This window comes from Pleuronectes platessa, chromosome 16 (genome assembly GCF_947347685.1).
Source record: "Pleuronectes platessa chromosome 16, fPlePla1.1, whole genome shotgun sequence".
NCBI classification, from domain to species: domain Eukaryota; kingdom Metazoa; phylum Chordata; class Actinopteri; order Pleuronectiformes; family Pleuronectidae; genus Pleuronectes; species Pleuronectes platessa.
In genome coordinates, this window is record NC_070641.1 from 7,076,006 (window position 1) to 7,098,316 (window position 22,311).

The following is a 22,311-nucleotide window of genomic DNA, read 5'->3' on the forward strand; positions in this document are numbered from 1 at the left end:
CAGCTCTAAACACCATAGATATATGAGTACATGAAAGTCATGTAAACAAATCATATATAGCGTATGTAGTCGTTTACTGTTTACCATATGAATATCACAGCAAGTCAACATATATCAGTTAATTTTACCAAAAATTAACTAAAATAATAATCTGTCATATTAGAGAACACTGTCATTCATACAACATCAGAACCTCAGAGACATCGCTCTCCCAGGACACACAGAAGTGCAAACGATGCAATAGATATTTACAACATTGGTTCTGAGAAATAGTTTTTAACATAATGGAAAGTGTGTCAAGTGTTTATAAATAAGAAAAGGTCTGATAGAGATGAATGGAGCAGCAAATGACACCTGAAGGCATGTTCTATATCAAGCTGTCTTGTTATCATAGTCCATGATCACAGGCCACCACGATCATGATCCATCACCACGATCGACAATCCAGCATCAAGATCCATGATCAGCTGCCTTACATCTAAATCAGCGTGTTCCATCAATAGTAACTTTTCAGCAGCTTTGAAGCATCTGTTATCATTTGATTTGTGCTTTATTATGACTCTTGATAATTTTATGATTTGAATATATAGAAATATGCACAACTGTGTCACACAAGATCAGAAAGGTTAGTGTCTATTGGACAATAATGAAAAAGTAGCCGATGTGGCTAGGTTGTGAAACTCCTCTATTCATTAAAATGATTAATTAACAAATTTCAGTGTGTTTATTTATGTTCAGAGTTCCTTTTCTTTGAGCTACATGGGATTCAGCAATGACTTATTTTATTTGTGCCTCATCTCTCCGTTTCTGGGTTTAAGGTTGGTATAATAAGGAATAATTCATGGATCTTGCTTTTTATCCCAAACCAAGTCACATTTTCCTCTTTTCTGTTGGTGCTTCTCTTGTTATAGTTTAGCTATTGGCTTTTATGATTTTAGTTGTACAAGTGTAATACATTATAAATATTGTAGTTTAGCTGTTATTATTGATAATAATAATACATTCCAAGAATAATGAATGAAACCACACAAAGACATTGTCATAATATTTTAATAAGGCAACATACATCAACTACCAAAAAATTAAACAATGCAGTCAACTCCAGATGCTAATCATCATTGTACACTACTTCATATTTAAAGCTACACTGTGTACAATTTGAAAGTTTCCTGCTTTGGCATCCTCTAGTGGTTCAAAGCAACACAACAGTGCTTAGTAACAGGCAGGCAGCGGAGACGAATGAAAACCTTAACAAGACTGTTGGATCACAATAAATTATTCACATTGTGGCTTTAAATACAAAAATAAACACATATTGGGGTTAAGAGTATGTTGCATACTAGCTTCAGAGACACAGCAGACGTTGTCTTCCCTACAGCAGCGTATCACGACTACTGTCCACTGTCTTTTGCCTGATAAAGGAGAAAGTGAGAAAGACATAAAGAAGTTGATACCTCTATCAACATTTCGTATGATGATACTAGAAGCTGACTGACTTACTTTTCCCATTTCACGATTCTTGACCTTCATTTTATTGATCTGGGACTCTGCGATGTCGGCGCGCTCTTCAGCCTCTTCCAGCTCGTGCTGAACCTTCCTCAGCTTAGTCAGGTGAGTGTTGGCCTGCGCCTCCTGTCAGACGCCAATAAAGCCACTCTTAAACATCTCCACATGTCACAGTAAACGTTTCTTCAGAGCGAGGCTTTGACTGAATTCAAAAGACACTCACAGCTTCATCAGCCTGCCTCTTGTACACTTTGACCTTCAGCTGGAGTTTGTCCACCAGCTCCTGGAGTCTCAGCAGGTTTTTCTTGTCTTCATCAGACTGGTATTTGATGAGATAAAACACATTGGTTACATCTGATGAACAACTGAGACTTCACACACCTTTTTTTACGAAAAGGAAAAACAGACTTTTCCATTAGTTTACCTGATAGGTGACCTCCTTCATCTTACGCTCCAGTTTGCGAACACCCTTCACAGCATCTGATCCGTGCCGTTGCTCTGCTTCAAGCTCATTCTCGAGTTCTCGCACCTGCAACAGAGGTGACAATATTTCCTTCATGGATTTTATTGATAAAACAAGAACCAGTCATTCTGGGTTAGTTTTTTGTGATTTGAATCCATTACCCTTGCTTCCAGTTTTTGGAGCTGCTTCTTTCCACCTTTCAGGGCCAGGCTCTCGGCCTCATCAAGTCGCTGCTGCAAGTCCTTCACCGTCGCCTCCATGTTCTTCTTCATCCTCTCTAGATGAGCGCTGGTGTCCTGCTCCTTCTTCAGCTCCTCAGCCATCATGGCGGCCTGGAACATGGACTCCAATGGTGAGCAGATTTCGGCTTTTTGACAAGTTGAAATAAACAGAAAACCTACACAGAGCTCTTACGTCAGTGATGGCCTTCTTGGCTTTCTCCTCAGCATTCCTGGCAGCTTGGACGCTATCATCCATCTCGCCCTGAATCTGAGACAGATCAGACTCCAACTTCTTGCGACTGTTGAGGAGGCCGGTGTTCTGTAATAGATTCGATTTATTTGACTTCAGAGTACTGAAATATAAAGATATATAATCTAAGGCCTTGAAACTGTGAGAAAGGCCTTAAAAGTGGCTCTGTGACTTGCTGTTTAAATGCACCACCTGCTGAGCTTTGGTGAAGTAGACATTTAAACAACACGGACATATGGTCACATTAGGTACTTTTTCACCAAACATACATGAAACTTTAGTTTCCGGAGAATTTATTTGCCGCAACTTTCCCAAAGATAAATGTTCTGGGGCCATAATACCAGAAAATAAAATGTCATCTGACATATTAAAACATTGTCATTTGAAAAAAGAAATACAACAAAGCCTGGAATTCATTGCTGTTTCAGCTATAAAATATTTTTCTCTTCAAGCTGCTCCATCCTTATTAGTGTCAGCCACAAGCAATGGCCAGCAATTGGTTTTAAAGGTTCCTTGTGTAGAATTTAGCGACATCTAGTGGTAACGTTGCATGTTGCAGCTAAATACCCCTCACCTCACCCTCCCCTTCCAAACATGAAAGAGAACCTGTGATAGCCTCTCGTTGTCATAAAAACTCAAGAAATGTTTAGTTTGTCCGGTCTGGGCTACTGTAAAAAACATGGTGACCTCCGTAGGGAGGGCCCACTCCCAATGTAATTATAAAGTATTTACATCATTCTACTCATTCTACAATAAAGAAAACAACAATTTAGATCGTTAAAACGTGTGGCCATTAAAAAATATGTATTATAACAAATCCTCACCGCCCAAAAGGCATTAGATGTGAAAACTAAAGAAAACTTGTTAAAAGTAAGAGTAGATTTGAACCTGTGAGTGAAGGAGCTGGACTCTCTCGCTGGCATCCAGCAGCTCCTGCTCTGCTAACTTGCGGCTCCTCTCTGTTTGCTCCAGAGCAGCTCGGATTTCCTCGATTTCAGCCTGCATCAGGTTGCTCCTGCGCTCAGACATGGCAACCTGCTCCTTCATGTCATCGTTGTTTCTCTGGACGTCATCAAGGTGAATCTGAACTTCCTGCACAGTCAAAGTAAAACAGTGTCTTTCTGGTGTATGTGTCTGTGACAGTTTAGACCACTGTCCCTGTTTGGCTGCCTGTCGGCGGCGCGCATTGATGGATGGTGTGAGCGGCAAGGCCCTCAAGCATACATTCTCTTTGTTCAAACACTCACAAACAATCTTACCCGCTCACCACGGCTCTGTACTGCAGACTAAAAGAGTCAGGGTGGGGCTGAGGGCTTTAAATATGGTGTCAGGAAATACCTGCTGCAACTGATTGGACTGATTGGCCATGTTTGGACCAAACCATTTTCCCTTGTGTCAAAGGGGGACACTGGACATTGACATTGGACATTAATGAGTGACAATTTTAAATGTACTAGTGAAAATCACTAATCTGCTAAATGAAAGTAACATTAACATGCATGCTGTATTTTTTGATGAGTGTATTCATGGTTGGTTGGCAAAATGCTCAGTATTATAATCCCCCTGTTGATTGGGCCTGTCTAGTGGGAGGGGCCATGGGGTATATAAGGGGTGAGCTGCTGTCCTTCTGACAGTCTGCTGCATGCTGTTGCTGGAGGAGGTTGTCGGTGTTGTGCAGCGCGCTCAGCGCGCTCAGCGCGCTCAGCGCGCTCAGCGCGCTCAGCGCTAATGGATTATTTGATTTATTGACATTGATTATTTGAAGTACCGGTATTTGATTTTGAATATGCTTTGATTTATTATAGAGAATATTTGATTATTGATTATTTGAATTGATTGAATTATTTGATTGTGGAATTGGTTTTGAATATGTTTTTATTTGACTATTTGCAGATGTTTGGGTTTTGGCCTCCTATGTATGTTGTGCACTTATTTTGACACTTTGGGAGAATAAATGTTGTTATAAACCAATTTGCAACTGTGTGCCTTGCCATCTTTGGGTTTGAAAGTCCAGTCTTTTTAAGGTTACATTACCTTCACCCGAGGCGGGGTGTGACAATTGGTGGCGGTGGTGGGATGGCAGGCCGCAGAGGTTTTAACAAGCCTGGCAGAGGCAGAGCGAGAAGTGGGTTACGATCCCAAGTGTCAGTGCTAGCAACTACAGAGGAGGCTGAAGAGGTGGCCAAACCGAGGGCCATGGCTATGGAGCTGGAAGGGGCGGCGGCCATGGCTGAGGATCGTGAAGGAGTTGGATGGAACACCGAGGAGTCTGATGAAGATGTTCAAGGATATGAGAACTTGGGGGCTAGGCCTAAGCGGGACAAAGAGGGGTCTAGAAAGGCTAGGTGGTCTGCTGAGCCACCGAGGCCTACAACAATGCCAGGTGAACCTACACTGGTTGACATGTTCAAAGACTTTTTGATTGGCCAGCAACGTAGGGAGGGTGTATTGGTCCGTGAAATTCAGCAGTTAAAAACTGCCATTACAGTGCCCAACATAACCGCCTCACCTGTTAGCCAAAATGCTTACCCTCCTCTTAACCTACCTTCTGATGGTAGTCTTCGTGTGCAGATGCCTACAGACACACACACACACAGCCACTCCCAGATCTCAAGCTTCAACACCAAATCCCCCTCCATCTCCGTCCAGAGATTCTTCCAACACACCGCTGCGTCCAGGTCCAAAGATGCTTCCTTTCCAAGAGGGAGAGGACATTGAGAACTTTCTTGTGCGCTTTGAGCGGATCGCTCGCACCTGGGGCTGGCCTCCGTCTGAATGGGCTTGTCGGCTCATTCCCCTCTTGACGGGTAGAGCCCTGGATGCCTACTCCGCGATGGAGGAAGACGACTCCAACGTCTACGCTAGCCTTAAAGAAGCACTCCTTGCAAAATTCGACATCTCTCCTGAGACATACAGACTTCAGTTCCGGTCGACCTACATACCTCCTGGTGAATCTCCCAAGGAGACTTATAGCAGACTCAAAGGACTTTACAGAAGATGGATCAAGCCAGAGCAGCGGTCCAAAGAGGACATCGCCGAGCTTCTCATTCTTGAGCAAATGCTTCGCATGCTTCCCGACGAAATGAAGACCTGGGTCAAGGAACATGAGCCAGAAGATGGACTTACTGTGGCTAAGCTTGCAGGCCAGTACTTGAATGCTCGCAAAGGTCTCAGAATGCCAAGGCAACAGAATACCCGAGTAGCAGCCCAAGGGGCAGCTGACGTGTCTCACAAAGGAGGTGAGCACAGAGCCATTGGTCCCGTGAGTGTTCCAGGCACCTTTGGGGAGAAGCAAGGATTCTGGAGACCGGGTCCAGTGAAGGATCTCATCTGCTACCACTGTCAACAGCCAGGGCAGTGGGCCTCAGTCTGTCCTCTGAAAGGGCCCAAACTGTCCAGCTTCTGTTATGTGCCACATCCATCTCTCCCAGCTTCAGTTGTGGCACCGTTCCTAGCACCAGATCCTGAACCTGAGCTTGAACCTGACACTGAGCCTATTATGATCCCAGCTCGGGTTAACGGTCGTCAAGTGCAAGCACTACTTGACACAGGTAGCTCTATGACACTGCTTAACCATTCCTTTGTCTTGCTTGGCAATCTTGACTATCGGCATGCCACCGCCATACAGTGTGTCCATGGTGATCAAAGAAGATATCCAGTGACTGATGTGACTGTCGTCATTGAAGACCAGGCTTTCTTGCTTTGTGTGGGGGTTCTTGAAAACATGCCCCATGACATGATCTTGGGCAGGGACTTACCCATTCTCCCTGACCTTGTGCATCAGGCACGCCAGAAGCGGGTGAAGTCCAATTCAACCCCAGCCATTCAAGAGGCTTATCCAGTACTTACCCGTTCCCAGGTATACCACATCAACCTTCTAAAGGAATGGAAGGAGAGGAAAGGATCTGTGGAAGGAACTGACGTCCAGGACATTCCAGAACTGTCGGAAAAGGGGATGCTGGCACGGGAAGTGGGAATGGAGGATGCCGAAGAGGATACAGATCTAGCCATGCTTACTACATCACAGCAACCTGACGTGAGTCACTTGCCTGCACAACCAGCCCTTGAACTCTTGCAGGTGTGTGAGGAGTTCCCAGACCTTTTCAGTGGAAAGCCCGGGAAAACTCCATTAATCGAGCATGTCATTCGGTTAAAGAACCCTACCCCTATCCGTCAACGCCCATACAGGGTGCCTGAGCGAATGACGGAACCCCTCAACAATGAGATACAAACCATGCTGGATCTAGGAGTGATCGAACCCTCAGACAGTGAGTGGTGTAATCCCATTGTTCTTGTTCCAAAGAAAGACAACACTATACGACTCTGTAATGACCTACGAAAAGTGAATGCGGTTTCTAAATTCGATGCTTATCCTATGCCACGAATTGATGAACTCCTTGAGAAACTTGGCAAAGCTGTGTTCATTACCACCCTTGACCTGTGTAAAGGATATTGGCAAGTGCCTTTGGAGAAGGAATCAAGGGAGTACACTGCCTTCCGTGGCCCAGAGGGTCTCTATCATTACACAGTCATGCCGTTCGGACTCCATGGAGCCCCTGCCACTTTTCAGCGGCTTATGGATCGAGTTCTGCAGGGATGTGCCCAGTTTTCTGCGGCGTATCTTGATGACGTGGTGGTCTTTAGTACTTCCTGGGAAGACCATCTTATTCACCTGCATCAGATCCTGTTCCGGATCCATTCCGCTGGCCTCACACTTAACACCCAGAAATGTGAGTGGGCCAAAACGGAGGTTTGCTATCTGGGCTACCATCTCGGCAATGGCCAAATACGTCCTCAGGTGGACAAGGTGAAGGCAATCCGAGACAGTCCTAGACCACGGACAAAGAAGCAAGTCCGGTCATTCTTGGGGCTTTCTGGGTGGTACAGGAGATTTGTGCCACATTTCTCTACCATCACGGCTCCTCTTATAGATCTGACTACCAAAGCAGCCCCTAATCCAGTGAAATGGTCAGAAAGATGTGAAACGGCCTTCTCCAATGTCAAAGCCATCATGTGCTCTTCCCCGGTCTTGCAAAGTCCTGACTTTAACCAAAGATTCCTTGTTCAAGTCGATGCTTCTGGTGTGGGCCTTGGAGCCGTCCTAGCACAAGGAAAGGAGGGTGAGGAATGCCCTATTCTCTATTTGAGCCGTAAACTGCATCCCAGAGAAACTAGGTACTCTGCCATTGAAAAGGAATGTCTTGCAATCAAGTGGGCATTGGACAGCCTTCGGTATTATCTTCTTGGAAGGACCTTTGATTTGGAAACGGACCACCGGGCATTGAGCTGGATCAACTCCATGAGGGATAAGAACTCCCGTGTCACCAGATGGTACTTGGCATTACAGCCATATTGCTTCAATATTACTCACAGAGCTGGAAAAACGAACTTGCTTGCTGATTACCTGTCCCGCCTGCCTGAACTTGCAGTTCCTGGAGAGGAGGGAGGTGATGTGACAGTTTAGACCACTGTCCCTGTTTGGCTGCCTGTCGGCGGCGCGCATTGATGGATGGTGTGAGCGGCAAGGCCCTCAAGCATACATTCTCTTTGTTCAAACACTCACAAACAATCTTACCCGCTCACCACGGCTCTGTACTGCAGACTAAAAGAGTCAGGGTGGGGCTGAGGGCTTTAAATATGGTGTCAGGAAATACCTGCTGCAACTGATTGGACTGATTGGCCATGTTTGGGCCAAACCATTTTCCCTTGTGTGTCAAAGGGGGACACTGGACATTGACATTGGACATTAATGAGTGACAATTTTAAATGTACTAGTGAAAATCACTAATCTGCTAAATGAAAGTAACATTAACATGCATGCTGTATTTTTTGATGAGTGTATTCATGGTTGGTTGGCAAAATGCTCAGTATTATAATCCCCCTGTTGATTGGGCCTGTCTAGTGGGAGGGGCCATGGGGTATATAAGGGGTGAGCTGCTGTCCTTCTGACAGTCTGCTGCATGCTGTTGCCGGAGGAGGTTGTCGGTGTTGTGCAGGGTGCTCAGCAGGGTGCTCAGCAGGGTGCTCAGCAGGGTGCTCAGCAGGGTGCTCAGCTCTCCACGGAATATCTACTGAGGTGATTATTCTATTATGTTGTAATTGAGTTTAATTTGCATTTATTTTGCTAATGGATTATTTGATTTATTGACATTGATTATTTGAAGTACCGGTATTTGATTTTGAATATGCTTTGATTTATCATAGAGAATATTTGATTATTGATTATTTGAATTGATTGAATTATTTGATTGTGGAATTGGTTTTGAATATGTTTTTATTTGCAGATGTTTGGGTTTTGGCCTCCTATGTATGTTGTGCACTTATTTTGACACTTTGGGAGAATAAATGTTGTTATAAACCAATTTGCAACTGTGTGCCTTGCCATCTTTGGGTTTGAAAGTCCAGTCTTTTTAAGGTTACATTACCTTCACCCGAGGCGGGGTGTGACAGTGTCAAACATGGAAACATGTTGCTCACTTCGTACAGGTTCTTATGTTCAACTCACTTTGAGCTGAACTTGAATGTTCCTCAGTTGTTTCTGGGCCTCGGCCGCCTGCCTGTTGGCATGGCTCAGCTGGATCTCCATCTCATTCAGGTCTCCCTCCATCTTCTTCTTCACTCTCAGGGCGTCGTTCCTGCTCCGCACCTCAGCATCCAGATTACTTTGCATCGAGTCAATAATTCGTTGGCTGTTTCTCTTCAGCTGATCCATCTCTTCATCCTTCTCTGCGATCTTCTTGTCCACCTCAGACTTTACCTGGTTCAGCTCCAGCTGGATTCGCAGGATCTTGGATTCCTCGTGCTCCATAGAGGCCTTAGTTTGAAAGGAACATGCAGTTTAAATGTTTAAATATATATGAATTCTGTACTTCTTCTACCTACCTCTGCCTCCTCCAGAGCAGTCTGAGCCTCTGACTTCTCCTGCTCAGTCTGTTTCTTGGATTTCTCCAGCTCATGCATGATTTTCCCTGTTTCTCCCAACTGTTCTGTGAGATCCATGATTTCCTCTGCAACAGAAGAAAAATATGACGATTCCACAGAAAGACGATTGCAACAAAATTACTGTAGATAAAAAAAGAGTGTTTATATATACGTTGCAGGTTTTTATTTTCCCGTTTGAGGCTCTCCAGTTGTTCGATGCACTCTTCAAAGGCATTTTTCATCTTGAAGTTCTCTGTACCCAAAGAGCGCAGCTCTTTTAGAGATGAATCTAGCTCAGCTTGGCCTTCCTCGTATTTCTGCTTCCACTCAGCCACAACCTATGAGAAGATATTTGACAGTTGAGTATTTAACACTTTTTGTTTTGAATGCTTGACAGCCTGGTCTGGTGTATACTTGTGCAAAAGGAATGACTATCAGTGTTATCCAGAGTTTAAAAAATATGTCACATTGTCATGAATAGCCTCACTTGATAATTTAAAGTAGGCAATTTCTATTGAAGTTGAAAACCTTCTTTCCGAGAGAAATCTGGCCGAGACTCAATAGCAGGAGTAACAATATTACACTGATAATCCTGAGTCGCTAGATGCCTGAACATTGATATGCAGGCAATAAGTTAATGCAGCTTCTGGTCCCTGTTATGATACAGATCATCTAGGTTATGATGGCTTTGTTACCTCCGCCATGGAAGTTATGTTTCTTCCTTTCTTCCAGAATTTTTTTTTTATGGCTCTTGATAAAAAAACAAGCATATTTAGGGGATTAATATTCATGAGTGTATGCAAATTGGTGCAGCTTCATCGAATTTAAAGGGACTGTTGGTTCTTGTCAGAGATATGCGTTCTTATGTTTACTATTCTTGCAATTACACAATGGTATTATATTTTTGAGGACTTAACAATGTACAGGATTTATAGCAATAAATATATCTTGCATGGCTGCTTTAGCCAACCAATGATTGTGGATTGTTAATTTGCACAAATGTAATTTGTGTATCTTATTCAACTGTGTAAAGCACTAAATGCTGCCTCTAGTGGCCCATAGGAGTAAACACCCTTAACATGGTTCTTCTCGACTGCATTATGTCATATTTACCTCACAAAGCTTACCTAGCAAAGAATAAGGGAGGTACAATGCCTGACTCAGATGGTTTGTTTAGGTTTTACAAGGACTACAAAAATGAGTGGTTGGTAATTTCAAACCTTGTCAAAATTTCTCTGCCTCTTGTCCAAGGCAGCAGCAGCAGCGTTGGACCTCTCAGCGTCCACCATCAAGTCCTCCACCTCTCCCTGCAGTCGCTGCTTGGTCTTCTCCAGAGAGGAACATTTGGCGTTCACCTCCTCCACAGCTTCCTCTGCATCCTGTAGACGCAGAGCCAACTTCTTCCTGAGGAGAAAAAATACATGGTTTATCGCATCATGAGGTCAGATGAGATTATGTTCCTTTTTAGACCAACGTGGTTGAACTTACTTTGCCTCCTCAAGCTCCTCAGTGCGTTGGATGGCGTCGGTCTCGTACTTAGCTCTCCACTGAGCCACCTCGGAGTTTGCCTTGGAGAGGCAGCGGTGCAGCTCCGCTTTGGCCTCCTGCTCCTCCTCGTACTGCTCTCTCAGCAGCTCACAGTCGTGTCGAGCTGATTGCAAACTATGAGCCAGTGCGTTTTTAGCCTTAACAGAAGTTACGGAACCAAACATTAACTCTGAGCTCCATCTTCAAACGGCAACCACCTGTGACTCTTTTTGCCGAACCGTACCTTCACCTCCTCCTCATTAAATCTTTTCAGCTCCTCGATCTGCTGAATGGAAGCTTGCTTTCCTCGAGTTAGCTGCGACATTAAGGAGTCCTTTTCTTCAAGCTGGCGAGATATTTCACCTGGATGATAAGTCAGTTAAATTAGAGCCAGTTTATCTGTAAATATATGTGACTACTGACTTTATTAATCCGATCAGATCAAATTCAGTACCATTTTCCGTCTGCAGCCGAGCATTTTGACTTGAAAGGTCATTTATGAGTCTCTGACGCTCCTCCTCTTTGGTTTTAACCTCATTCAGATGATCTTCAAGTGAACGGCACATTTTCTCCAAATTTATCTTTGAATTTGAAAAAGAAAACATTAATTTGTTATGTCTCAAATGAAAATAAATATTTAAAAAATGATGAATATAATAACCAACCTTTGCTTTAGCCATGGTTTCCATGTTGCTTGATAGGTCATCAATCTCCAGCCTTAACTCGCTCTTGTCCTTGTCCAGTTTCTGCCTGACCCTCTGGACGTTATCTAGCTGCTCTCCCAGCTCAGCCAGGCTGTCTGAATGTTTCTTACGCAGGGCAGCCGAGGTTGCATCGTGTCGCAGCGAACACTCCTCCAGCTCCCTGCGTAGTTTGAGAAACTCAGCTTCCCGCTTCTTGTTCATCTCAGACTGAGCAGTGGTGGCTCCCCCGGCCTCCTCCAGGCGCTCGGTGATCTCCTCCAGCTCCCTGGACAGATCCGACCTCTGCTTCTCAACTTTGGCTCGAGCTGAACGTTCGGCTTCAATTTCTTCTTCCAGCTCCTCAATCCGGGCCTGAAGACACAATGTTATAACAACGTATTCCTAGAAGTAATTTAGCTTTGTAATATCATCTCGAACCCAAGTCAATAATTGATACTTGACCTGGAGCTCTTTGGTTTTCTTCTGCAGCTGTGTGCCGAGAGCTTGTTCATCTTCTATCTTCGTCTGTAGCTGTGAAAACTCAAAGTCTTTCCTGTGAAGTGAAGCTCATTGCTCATTTGGGGTACCCCACCCAACTTTTATTATATCAACCAACTAAACCATGGTAACTTACTTTTTTAGCTTCTCATCCAGCTGCTGTTTCTCATTTTCCAAATCCATAATTGACTCCTGAGCAAGTTTCAGGTCGCCCTCCAGCTTCCTCTTGGCCCTCTCCAGATCTGCTCGAACCTTCTTCTCTTGTTCCAGTGAACCCTCCAGCTTAAAATACAAATCTTTTCAACACATGCATCTTTACTGAAGCAAATACACTTTACATTTTAGGGCTTTTACCGTGTAACTCACCTCATCTACCTGCTGTTCTAGTTTGGTTTTTGCTTTTGTCAGAGCATTGATTTTCTCCTCCTCTGACTGCAGGTCTTCCAGTGTTTGCTGATGAGCCTCCTGCAGGGCTCGCTTCTCTTTGGACAGTTTGGTGATGTTCTCATCCTGGCTCATGATTTCCTCACAAAGGTTTTTCACCTACAACCATGAATTAAAACTGATGTGACGGTTGTCCTCCAGTATGTTGACATAGCAGCATTAACCAACACAACCTCACCTTGTTTTCCACAGCATGTTTCTCCTTCTCCACTTTGGCTAAGGTGAGCTCCAAGTCATCAATGTCTCTCTTCAGCTCTGATGACTCATCCTCCAGTTTTCTCTTCTTTGCCGTCAGCTCGGAGTTTATCTCCTCCTCATCCTCCAATCTCTCCGTCACTTCCTTCAGTTTGGCTTCAAACTGGATCTTGCTTTTGATGAGTCCTTCACATCTCTCCTCTGCATCCTGCAGGTTGTCTGCCTCCTGATGTCAAAATTGTGCGAAAATCTTACAGCTGAACACCCCCCTCGCCCCCAACAGTGTTAACTATTGCTCTGTGGTATAACTTACCGCTTGGACTTGCAGTAGGAGATCATTCCTCTCTTGTACAATGGAGACCATTTTCTCTTCAAGCTCCCTCCTCCGGTTATCTGACTTGGCCAGATCCTCTTTGAGTTTTACGAAATCAACCTTCATTTGGGCCATTTCCTTCTCAGCCTCAGCACTCTTCAGAAGAGGTTTGAGTTTAAAATACAGCTTCATCCATGGCCAGTGTTTTACGTTCATGAAGGAACGGAAGTTATACTGTATGGTGTAGATCGCCTCCCTGTCAAAATAAGACTTGAATAAGTTCGATCTGCAAGTTGCAGTTCGTACGGTTTCATTGTTGTTATTGCACATTTTGGATGTCGCCTTATTGGAATAATTTGACCTCATCTAAAATTAATTCTCGTATTTTGCTTGAACACGGCACATTTATAGTATTTACATGCTAGCTAGCAGCTTTTTGAGGTATGTTCTTATGGCAGAGTGGTGCTATTCAATGCTGACATTAATATGAGTAGTAGAATTTTCACAAAGACAGTGCGACCTGAAAGATGTTTATAAAGTTTAGCGTGGTCACATCTTGGTTTAGCATGTAGACATGCTAACGAGTTCAGCAGGTGGCTTATAATATCAACGGGAAATTCAATTCAGATTTTGAAGTGGTGATGCTACAACATATTGGTGGACATGATAGATATTACAGGCTACCTACTAAACTTGAATATATTAACATTGCTGTAATGAGCCTGTAAGTATGATATTATGGCTCAAAGCAGAATCTGGCTGAGGGTATAGACTGTATTTAAACATGGACGACATTGTAGCAAACAAAAGTGAAGCCAAACCTGGCTGCTAGTGATGGGCCAGACCTAAAAAACATTTTTTTTCCCAAAGATGCTCTATTTGATGTATGATCAAGAAGTGCAAGATGGTGACTAATTTGGCTTCATTTTTTGGCCTGTTGGATAAAGTGGTGAAATGTCGGCCATCTTTTTCACAGTCTATGTATGGCTGAGGGTTACATAAACATTTCTGGTGGGAGCTGTTCCTCCAGGGAATTTTGCAGGTATCTGAATTTCAGTTTCAGTTTCGGATATTCCCTCAAACGATAATTACAAAATGTCATTAATGGAGCTAATAAGGAGCTATAGCTTATCTTATCTATTATTATATTTCGAATAAGCTATTTTACATTATCAACCATTGTAGCAGTTACATTGGACTTTTTATTTCTAAATGTCAACAAGTAAAGTAGCATTTTAAATCAGTGAGACTGTTTACCTTCTGGCAATCATCTTCTGGTACTCCAGCCTGACCAGGTAACCACGACACAGAGCCTGCGTGGACATCACAACTTGGGCCAAGCGCTCATCTCTCATCTCCTCTAAAGCTCCCAGCAGACCGGCTTTAAAAAACACCTGAAATTAGAGGTAATTATTTGTCTGTACAGCTCATTCACTCATGACAGCTCTGCCATTTAACCAGCATTCTGTAACAAGAGAAAACCTTAGTGTGTCCAAACTTGTATTGGGTGTGATCCACATCGATTGAGCCCAACAGTTTCTCTGCAGCTTTTTTGTTATCCATAAACTGTCCCTCAGGAACAGCACTGGCATTCAGAATCCTGTATCTGTACGAGGAATAATAGGCCTGACTGAGCATGAGACCGAGCATTGTGAAATATTTCAATATGAATGATTATGATAACATTTACCTCTGTTTAAAGTCACCATAGTGAATCCTGCTTGGAAATCCTTTCCTGCAGATGCGGATGCCCTCCAGCACGCCGTTACAGCGGAGCTGGTGGATAACCAGTTGGTTTTCCATAGAACCTGTGATGATGGTTATTTTGATTTATGCAGTTCTTTTGAGGATGTATATCTAGAAATGAAAAGATGTTCAAAACTACCTGGAGTTTTTGTCTCATTTGGGATCAAACATCGCACAAAGTGAGGATGAGTTGTTCTCAGATTGGTCATAAGCTTCCCAAGATTCTCCTGTAAGAATAACAAGACATAAACTGCTGTTTCTCATTTATTGTGAATTTCTACTGTTCAGACATGTCTTTTTGTCACTAAAGGAATCGTACAGCACTTAGGGAATCAGGTATTCACTTTGGGATTAAGAGTTAGATGAGAAGGTTAATGTCACTTCAGTAATGCAAGATATCCAATACACACATTTCCTTATGCTTATATATAATGTGTGGAAAGTAACAAAAGTACCACAGACCTTCAAAATGTTTTGTTTTGTTTTAAATTTGTTCAGTTTTCGGTTTCGAAGAATATGTGAGGACATGTTACTGTAGTAACTCTATGTTTGTCTCACCCTGAACAAAGCCGACACCGTTTGGAAAGAGGCTCCCTTCTTCTTGGTTCCTTTCTTGGTTCCTCCTGCAGCTGCATCTGCTGAACATTACGATGCGTTTAAAAATAAAACACTCAGCAGTGTTTGGCTTTGTTGGATTATTTAGATTTTGTATGTTTCTCTGTATGCAGTGAAAAGCAGAAATCACCACTTTACTTGCTCTCCTTCTGTAAACTAACGTTGTCCCTTTTTCTACATAAGCATAATAATGCAAGAATTCATAAAAGTTAGTAATAAAATCTCACCAGAATAGTATGAGGGGAGAATCGTACACAGTCAGTAAAACAACAATGTTACCGTCTGATCCGGAGAAGCTTGCATAGAACAAGACCATTATTTTGACTGATGACTTCTGGTAAAGCTGCACCACAGACTCGTTCAGCGGGTCTTTGTTCTTGTCCAGCCACCCTGTGATGTTGTAGTCCACCGTGCCGGCATAGTGCATCAGGGTGAAGTGAGCCTCCGGCTTCCCTTTCACTGCTTTTGGCTTCAGGAAGCAGCTGTTCTTACCAAGATGTTGGTCATAGAGTTTGTTCTTGAAGGACATGTCTGAAGATTTTGGGAACATGCACTCCTCCTCGAGAATGGAAAAGATCCCCATCGGCTGGGAAACGGATCCATTTTTATTTCAACAGATGCAGGATTTAATTCCAATATTTTAGGAGTTTAAATATGCAATACCTTTTCAATGAGCTCGATGCAGGCTGCCAGGTCCATACCGAAGTCAATGAACTCCCAATCAATCCCTTCCTTTTTGTATTCTTCTTGCTCCAGCACAAACATGTGGTGGTTGAAATACTGTTGCAGCTTCTCGTTGGTGAAATTAATGCAGAGTTGCTCCAAGCTGTTGTACTAAAGGAAAACCATGAAGAACCCATTTACATTCATTATTCAGTGAGAGGAAAAATAAAAAAAACATTTTAAACACTCACGTCAAAGATCTCGAAGCCGGCGATGTCGAGAACGCCGATGAAATGTTGTCTGGGTTGTTTTGTGTCCAGCTGCTGGTTGATGCGTATCACCATCCACAGAAACATCTTCTCGTACACAGATTTTGCGAGAGCGCCAACGGAGTTGTGCACCTGAAAGGTAGGAAAGTTCAAAAGTACTCGGACAGTGACGCATTTGTCTCTGCACATTGGATTTAGAAAAAAACGGTGACCCTTCCATTTGAGTGTTGACCCTATGTTCATCTGCATCCACATAAAGTGTAGTAATTGTAGTGTCTCTTTTTTTAATGTTTGAAGAATTGTTCGCCATTTACTTCAATTGTTTTGGATTCGGCTGCTACACTGTTTACCCCTGAAACTCCAAAAGTGTTGTGTGGACTCAAACACCCTACCCTCCATCCGCATAGTGGTGAGTATATCATGAAAGAATTTTTATTTTTCTGTGAACTTAACCATTAATTATGTTGCTTTTTGATTGGATTTTCACTTAAAATGTTCACATATTTGTCACATCTTTTTCTATAACTACCTCCACCAAGGAGGGAATGTTTTCATCAAAGAAATATTATTTTAAGATATTTAACTGTGTAGGACCTTGTCAGTAAGTGGAAAAATTACCATTAAACTTTAATACAGTGTTTGGATATCTAGTATTAGGGGATAAATGTTTGCAATCAGTGACTCTCTGTTGTCTCAGGCCTTGGTAGACATCCGGTTGTACTTTGCCAGGATTGGACGGTAGCCATGTTTCCATATATCAGTGTATTCTTTAATATATCAAACAGATCATCAGTTGTATTGATTCCTTGGGACTTAACATTGCCATTAAAAAGTCTAAAAATCAACCTAAAGAGTCAAACTTCCATTTGTCATTAAATGCTCTTAAAAACAGGGTGAAATCACTATTGACTTGTGATTGGTCAAACGGTTGTATCTGTAGGACCTCAGTACTGTATTTAAGTTCGATTATACAAAAAAAAAATATCACTCTCCTTATGTGTGCCATTAATTATTAGAGATAACACAGTCACCATGCAGTTACAGAAGAACAAGGACATGGTTATTAAGAGCAAACAGCATGTTTGATAACCAGAGGCTCTAATGCATCAGATCACGATGGTTAAGTGAGAAACATGAACACGACTTAAAGGTTTTCGGTGTCAGTCTCACCTGCTGCACATTTTGACTTTTGGTAACATATTCATTTCCGACCTTAACTCTGGGATAACAGAGGTTTTTGAGCAGATCAGCAGAGTTCAGGCCCATCAGATACGCTGCCTTATCAGCTTCTGCAGTGAAAGAAAAAAGAAAATGGACAAAAAGCCATAGTTTAGTATTTATCTCTTCATTTGTGCCTTTTTTCCCTTGATTTGCATGACAGTGCTGTAGAAGCTTTGATGGATAATCCTCACCCTCTGTGCCGTCGGGCTCCGCCTGCTCCTCCCGCGGCTTCTGCTTAAACTTCATGTTCCCGTAATGCATCACAGCGCCAGTCAGCTTATAAATGGACATTTTCTCCTCAGCAGTGAAACCCAGAATATCAATGGCTTCCTACATAAGAAAATGAAAAGTCTTATTTCTAAATGGACTGAAAAGGCAGGGGAAGTTCGGTGTGCTTTCACTGAGTCAACTCACGTCTGTAGCTATTAACTCATCTGCGTCGTTGATGCTCTTCACACTGATTTCCCCCTGACTGATGAAGGCGAAGTCGTAGGGGTTGGTGGTGATGAGGAGCAGATCTTCAGGGAAAGAAATGTAATTAAAATCTCTTCGCATCACAACTTCAGATTTAGAGAATTAGGGCCAACTAAAGGAAAAAAAATAATTTAGCAATGTCCGATCCTTCCCAATCCATATTGAAAACATTTGTGTTCGCGTGTGCCCTTAAAACTTTTTTAAGCTCATATCATCATTTTATTTCATTCTATTTTACTATTTTACATTTTTAAATCAATTTGACTTATGATTATACTCCTTTATCTTGTTTTTACAAATTGTATGCAGATTTTTCCTTTGTATTTCTTTTACCTTATCAATGCTTCCACCCTTTACTGTTGCTATTTATAATCTTTTTTTTGTTGCTCTTGTTATCTAATTGTGCTTTTTCAGTTCAATTTATAAAGTCTCTATAGAGCACTTTAAAACTACCTCTTGGAATGAAATATGCTAAGAAATACAACTGCCTAGCTTTTGTTGTTGTCACATCAGCACATACGTGTAAAATTAGAAAAGAGAGTGCAATAAACTGTCTATTGCTGGTTATTTACTAATAAATATATACATATATATGTTTTTATTATTATTATTATTATTATTATTATTATCAATAACATTGTAATCCTTGTAATATTAAGATTTTATTATCAAACTCAATTTTTCCTCTTCAATATGGCTCTAATACTACATCATAGGAGTATTTATTTCTGCATCTGTCTAAATATGAGAAAAAGAATTTAACAAAGCAAGAAAATCATCAGAGTACCGATAAGTTCCGGCTTCTTGTTGCAAGTGAGCTGATAGAAGATGTGATAACTCCTCTCGGCCACCAGCTGAAATGTCACTCTCGATTTCTCCAGCAGATCTTTAAGAAAGACACTGAAAAATGTAACTTTATCTTGTGACAGCATTTTCAATGAATTTCAATATATATAAACTTACACGTCTCAATATCTGCAGATGCCAGTTTTCCAGTCGTGCCAAAGTGTATTCGAATGAATTTACCCTATCAAAACGAGTGATTTGTTACTGTCTGCTGTGAATAAACTGCTGGTAAATCAAATCTTAATGAAGTCCTTCAGAGTCACTCACAAAGCGAGACGAGTTGTCATTCCTCACAGTCTTGGCGTTCCCAAAAGCCTCCAGCAGAGGGTTGGCACTGATGATTTGATCCTCCAGAGTTCCCTGTTGAAGAGGAAACCTTTCAATCTGAGGCTTGTGTGCCCTCCGAGAAACCAACAACTTAAAACCCTCCGTGAGCTCACCTTCAGCTTACTGCTCATCTCCTTCTTCTTGTCTGCAGACACTGCGATTGTCGCAAAGTACTGAATGACACGTTTGGTGTTGACCGTCTTGCCTGCACCGGATTCTCCACTGAGCAAAAGCACAGAGAGGTTATGTCTTCACTCCTGTCTGTTGGTTGGTTTGTCATAGGATAACAACTTAAACTACTGAACAGATTTTGAAACTTGGTGGAAGAGTGAGAAAAAGAAAGACCCTGTTAAATGCTTTCGTGAATCCGAACAAAGGGGCGTATCCAGGATTTATTTAACCACTTGCTTTAACATCGCGACAATAGGGCATTAGCCTTGGCGGAGACTCCCATGACAACGTTCTAGATTGAGCTGTCAATTTTCACAACCTGTGTTCTACTTACGTGATGAGTATAGACTGATTCTCACGATCTGTGGGACACAAAATGAGATACAGTTACCTGCCGATGAAAACTCTCTCGTTCCGTTCTTTGTACTTTTGTGCTGTAAACGTACCGGTCAGCATGGCCTGGTAGGCGTTATCAGACAAGGCGAAGATGTGAGGGGGAACCTCCATCCTCTTCTTCCCTCTGTAGGCCTTCACCACCTCTGGGTTGTAGACCGGCAGCCATTTGTAAGGGTTGACGGTCACACAGAAGAGTCCAGAGTAGGTCTGCATGGAAAACGCAAGGCTGACATTAATGAAATCTCAGAAAAGTCTATGATTTTTCTTCAATAAGACACGATGGGTCCACGTTGTGATCATCAAATAATTTTGTTGGGCCGTGTTTTCATGACCAAATTTTGTAATTCATGTCGCCATCTTGTGTGGGGTTAAATGAATGCACAAACAAAACAATATGTACCAACATCTCTGTCATCACCTTACACCATAGAAAAAAACAAAGTTAGTACCCTTCTATGTAAAAACAGGATTAAGCATAGAAGGGTACTAACCCCTCTAGAGCCCCCTCTGTGGCCACTAGACGGGGCTCAAGAGCACTCAAAATATCCTGCTTTTGTATCCGGCTAGTTAATGATAACTCCCTCTGCCACTGTCGGAGGAACATAGCTGCACTAATAAGAGTGATACTAGGTGTGCAAATGATTAAGCATTGATAAATGTTAATAGTATTTGGTGTACTGAGTCCCCCAAAATAAAATAATTCTCTGGGCTCCATAAAGGCTTCAGGCCAGCCATGCATCTGCTCCTGCATCCCTACATTAACACCAATACACGATAAATCATCCATTTTTTGTTTTGGTTTGTTGTAGGCCGAGGATTATTGAAAGAAGAGATGTCCGAGTTACCATGGCTGAAAACTGAGATGTCGAAAAGTGGAAAATGCAGACACGGATGGGATCAGCCAAGTAAGTCACCATTTGATAAATTTTTTCATTAAGATAATGTTACAAGCTTTTAAACCTGTGTCTTAAAAGTACATATATAAAAATCACAACCACTTATTTTTCTCACGTCACTGGATTACCTACTGCTATAGTTCAGCAAAGTACAAAACGTTCTAGTATCCTCGACTGATTAATTGTTTTTTGTAAACAGGAGGATTTGGAACGTTTAACTTCCAGATAATGCTGTAACTGAAAACAGCAGTTAAAAATATCCAATCTGAGCAGTATAGTTATGTACCTTACAATGATTTAAGTTTTCATTAAAAAAAAATTGTTATTCACGTTTCAAAAATTCTAAGCAAATCCTTAAAAATTTATTATATAATGGACTTCTATGTGTTTTGTGCATTTTTCCACATGATCTAAACAAATTTTGACAGCTGGCTTTTATTTTTAATTGTGGTTAAACTGTGTCCATCGGACTGGCTTCATCTATGTTCCTTGTGTGACTCACATAGATCATCCAGGCTGCGTAGCGCTCCTTCAGGTTGAACAGCACCGCGGGCTCGTTGAGGTGAGTCATCATCACCATGTCCTCGATCTTATCAAACTTCGGGGGGTTCATTGGAAACACCTGGTCCTCCCTGACCGTTAAAGTCTGGAAAACAGAGAAGGTAAAACAGAGAGTGAAGGTCAGAGCGCCATTAGCCTGCAGACAGCGAAAAAAGGTCACACACATTTTTATCTTCACAAACTAATAAATATAAAAGTAAACTCAGATTTTCTTATAAAATATTTGAAGAGTGAAGCAGCAGTTCAAGCTTCAAGGAGAACTTATGTCTCTGTTCAAAGCCAAGTAATGCAATTCTGCAGGTTTTTTGTTTTTATTGCAGCTTCTACAGACAAGCTTTGTAAAACCATTCTCCATCACACTGGGATCAAGTCCTGCTCAGACAGAGGAGCCATTTTCAAGTTCAGTGTCTATTAAAAGGTGAATTTATCATCATTTCAGTCCACCCACTCTGTTGTCCTCAGTCTTGACAGTGAATTTGCCGTCCACCCTGTCCTGGATCTTAGCCTTGACATACAGCTCCTTGTCATCGCAGGCGTAGCACATCGTCTTGCCATCAAACGGACGATTCTGTACCTCTATCCTCTCCTTCTCAGACTTGCGAAGGAACTGGGCAGCGGGCCCGAAGATTGCCATTTCCCCGTCTGCAATCATGTTCTCCTCCTGAGTCAAAGACAGAAAAACACACCCTCAGCATCACTTTCATGCTTCTGTGTCTAGATAGTGCTCGGTATTTAATCCAGGAGGAAGTGATACTCACCAACAAAGCTCAGGAGTAAAGTTTGAAAGAAGAGTTTTCTTTCAGAGAGAATAATCCTGCACAGTAGCTCAGATGCGCTGAAGAATTGTGCACTAACCGACCTGGTTATGCAGCAGTAACAATAGCCAGCTGCACTGTCCCTTTTTATGTGTCACCACTGTCCTTGGTGTGAACTCTGCTTCCTTTACATGGGCATGCACTGGAAGAGTTACACAGACCTGCTGCTCCTCACGGGTGAGGATGGAGCCTGGATTAAGCACAAGATGCAACTCAGTTATAAATAGTTCTTTCTTGATACAGCAATATGTCACATGTGAAGAATGCTAAATAACACTGACACATTTTCA

The 22,311-nt window shown here is 42.3% G+C and overlaps 1 protein-coding gene across 1 annotated transcript; it reads right to left on the reverse strand.

The window, feature by feature from the left end:
• Positions 1-172: 172 nt before the first annotated feature.
• On the reverse strand, positions 173-21,858 carry LOC128458385 (myosin-4-like). Its single transcript, XM_053443207.1, has 39 exons — positions 21,655-21,858; positions 21,148-21,291; positions 19,800-19,956; positions 19,688-19,715; positions 19,296-19,404; positions 19,123-19,215; positions 18,973-19,036; positions 18,797-18,895; positions 17,950-18,053; positions 17,727-17,865; positions 17,485-17,603; positions 16,297-16,446; positions 16,046-16,216; positions 15,662-15,968; positions 15,326-15,402; positions 14,907-14,994; positions 14,712-14,829; positions 14,504-14,627; positions 14,279-14,415; positions 13,022-13,277; positions 12,692-12,934; positions 12,436-12,612; positions 12,206-12,351; positions 12,034-12,124; positions 11,554-11,943; positions 11,343-11,469; positions 11,133-11,251; positions 10,850-11,046; positions 10,582-10,765; positions 9,534-9,699; positions 9,323-9,447; positions 8,946-9,254; positions 3,329-3,532; positions 2,384-2,509; positions 2,131-2,301; positions 1,931-2,035; positions 1,730-1,825; positions 1,501-1,632; positions 173-208 (listed from the first exon to the last, which is right to left on the reverse strand). The coding sequence occupies exons 1-39, from the start codon at positions 21,856-21,858 to the stop codon at positions 173-175; spliced, it is 5,832 nt and encodes a 1,943-aa protein (XP_053299182.1).
• Between the last annotated feature and the right edge of the window lie 453 nt (positions 21,859-22,311).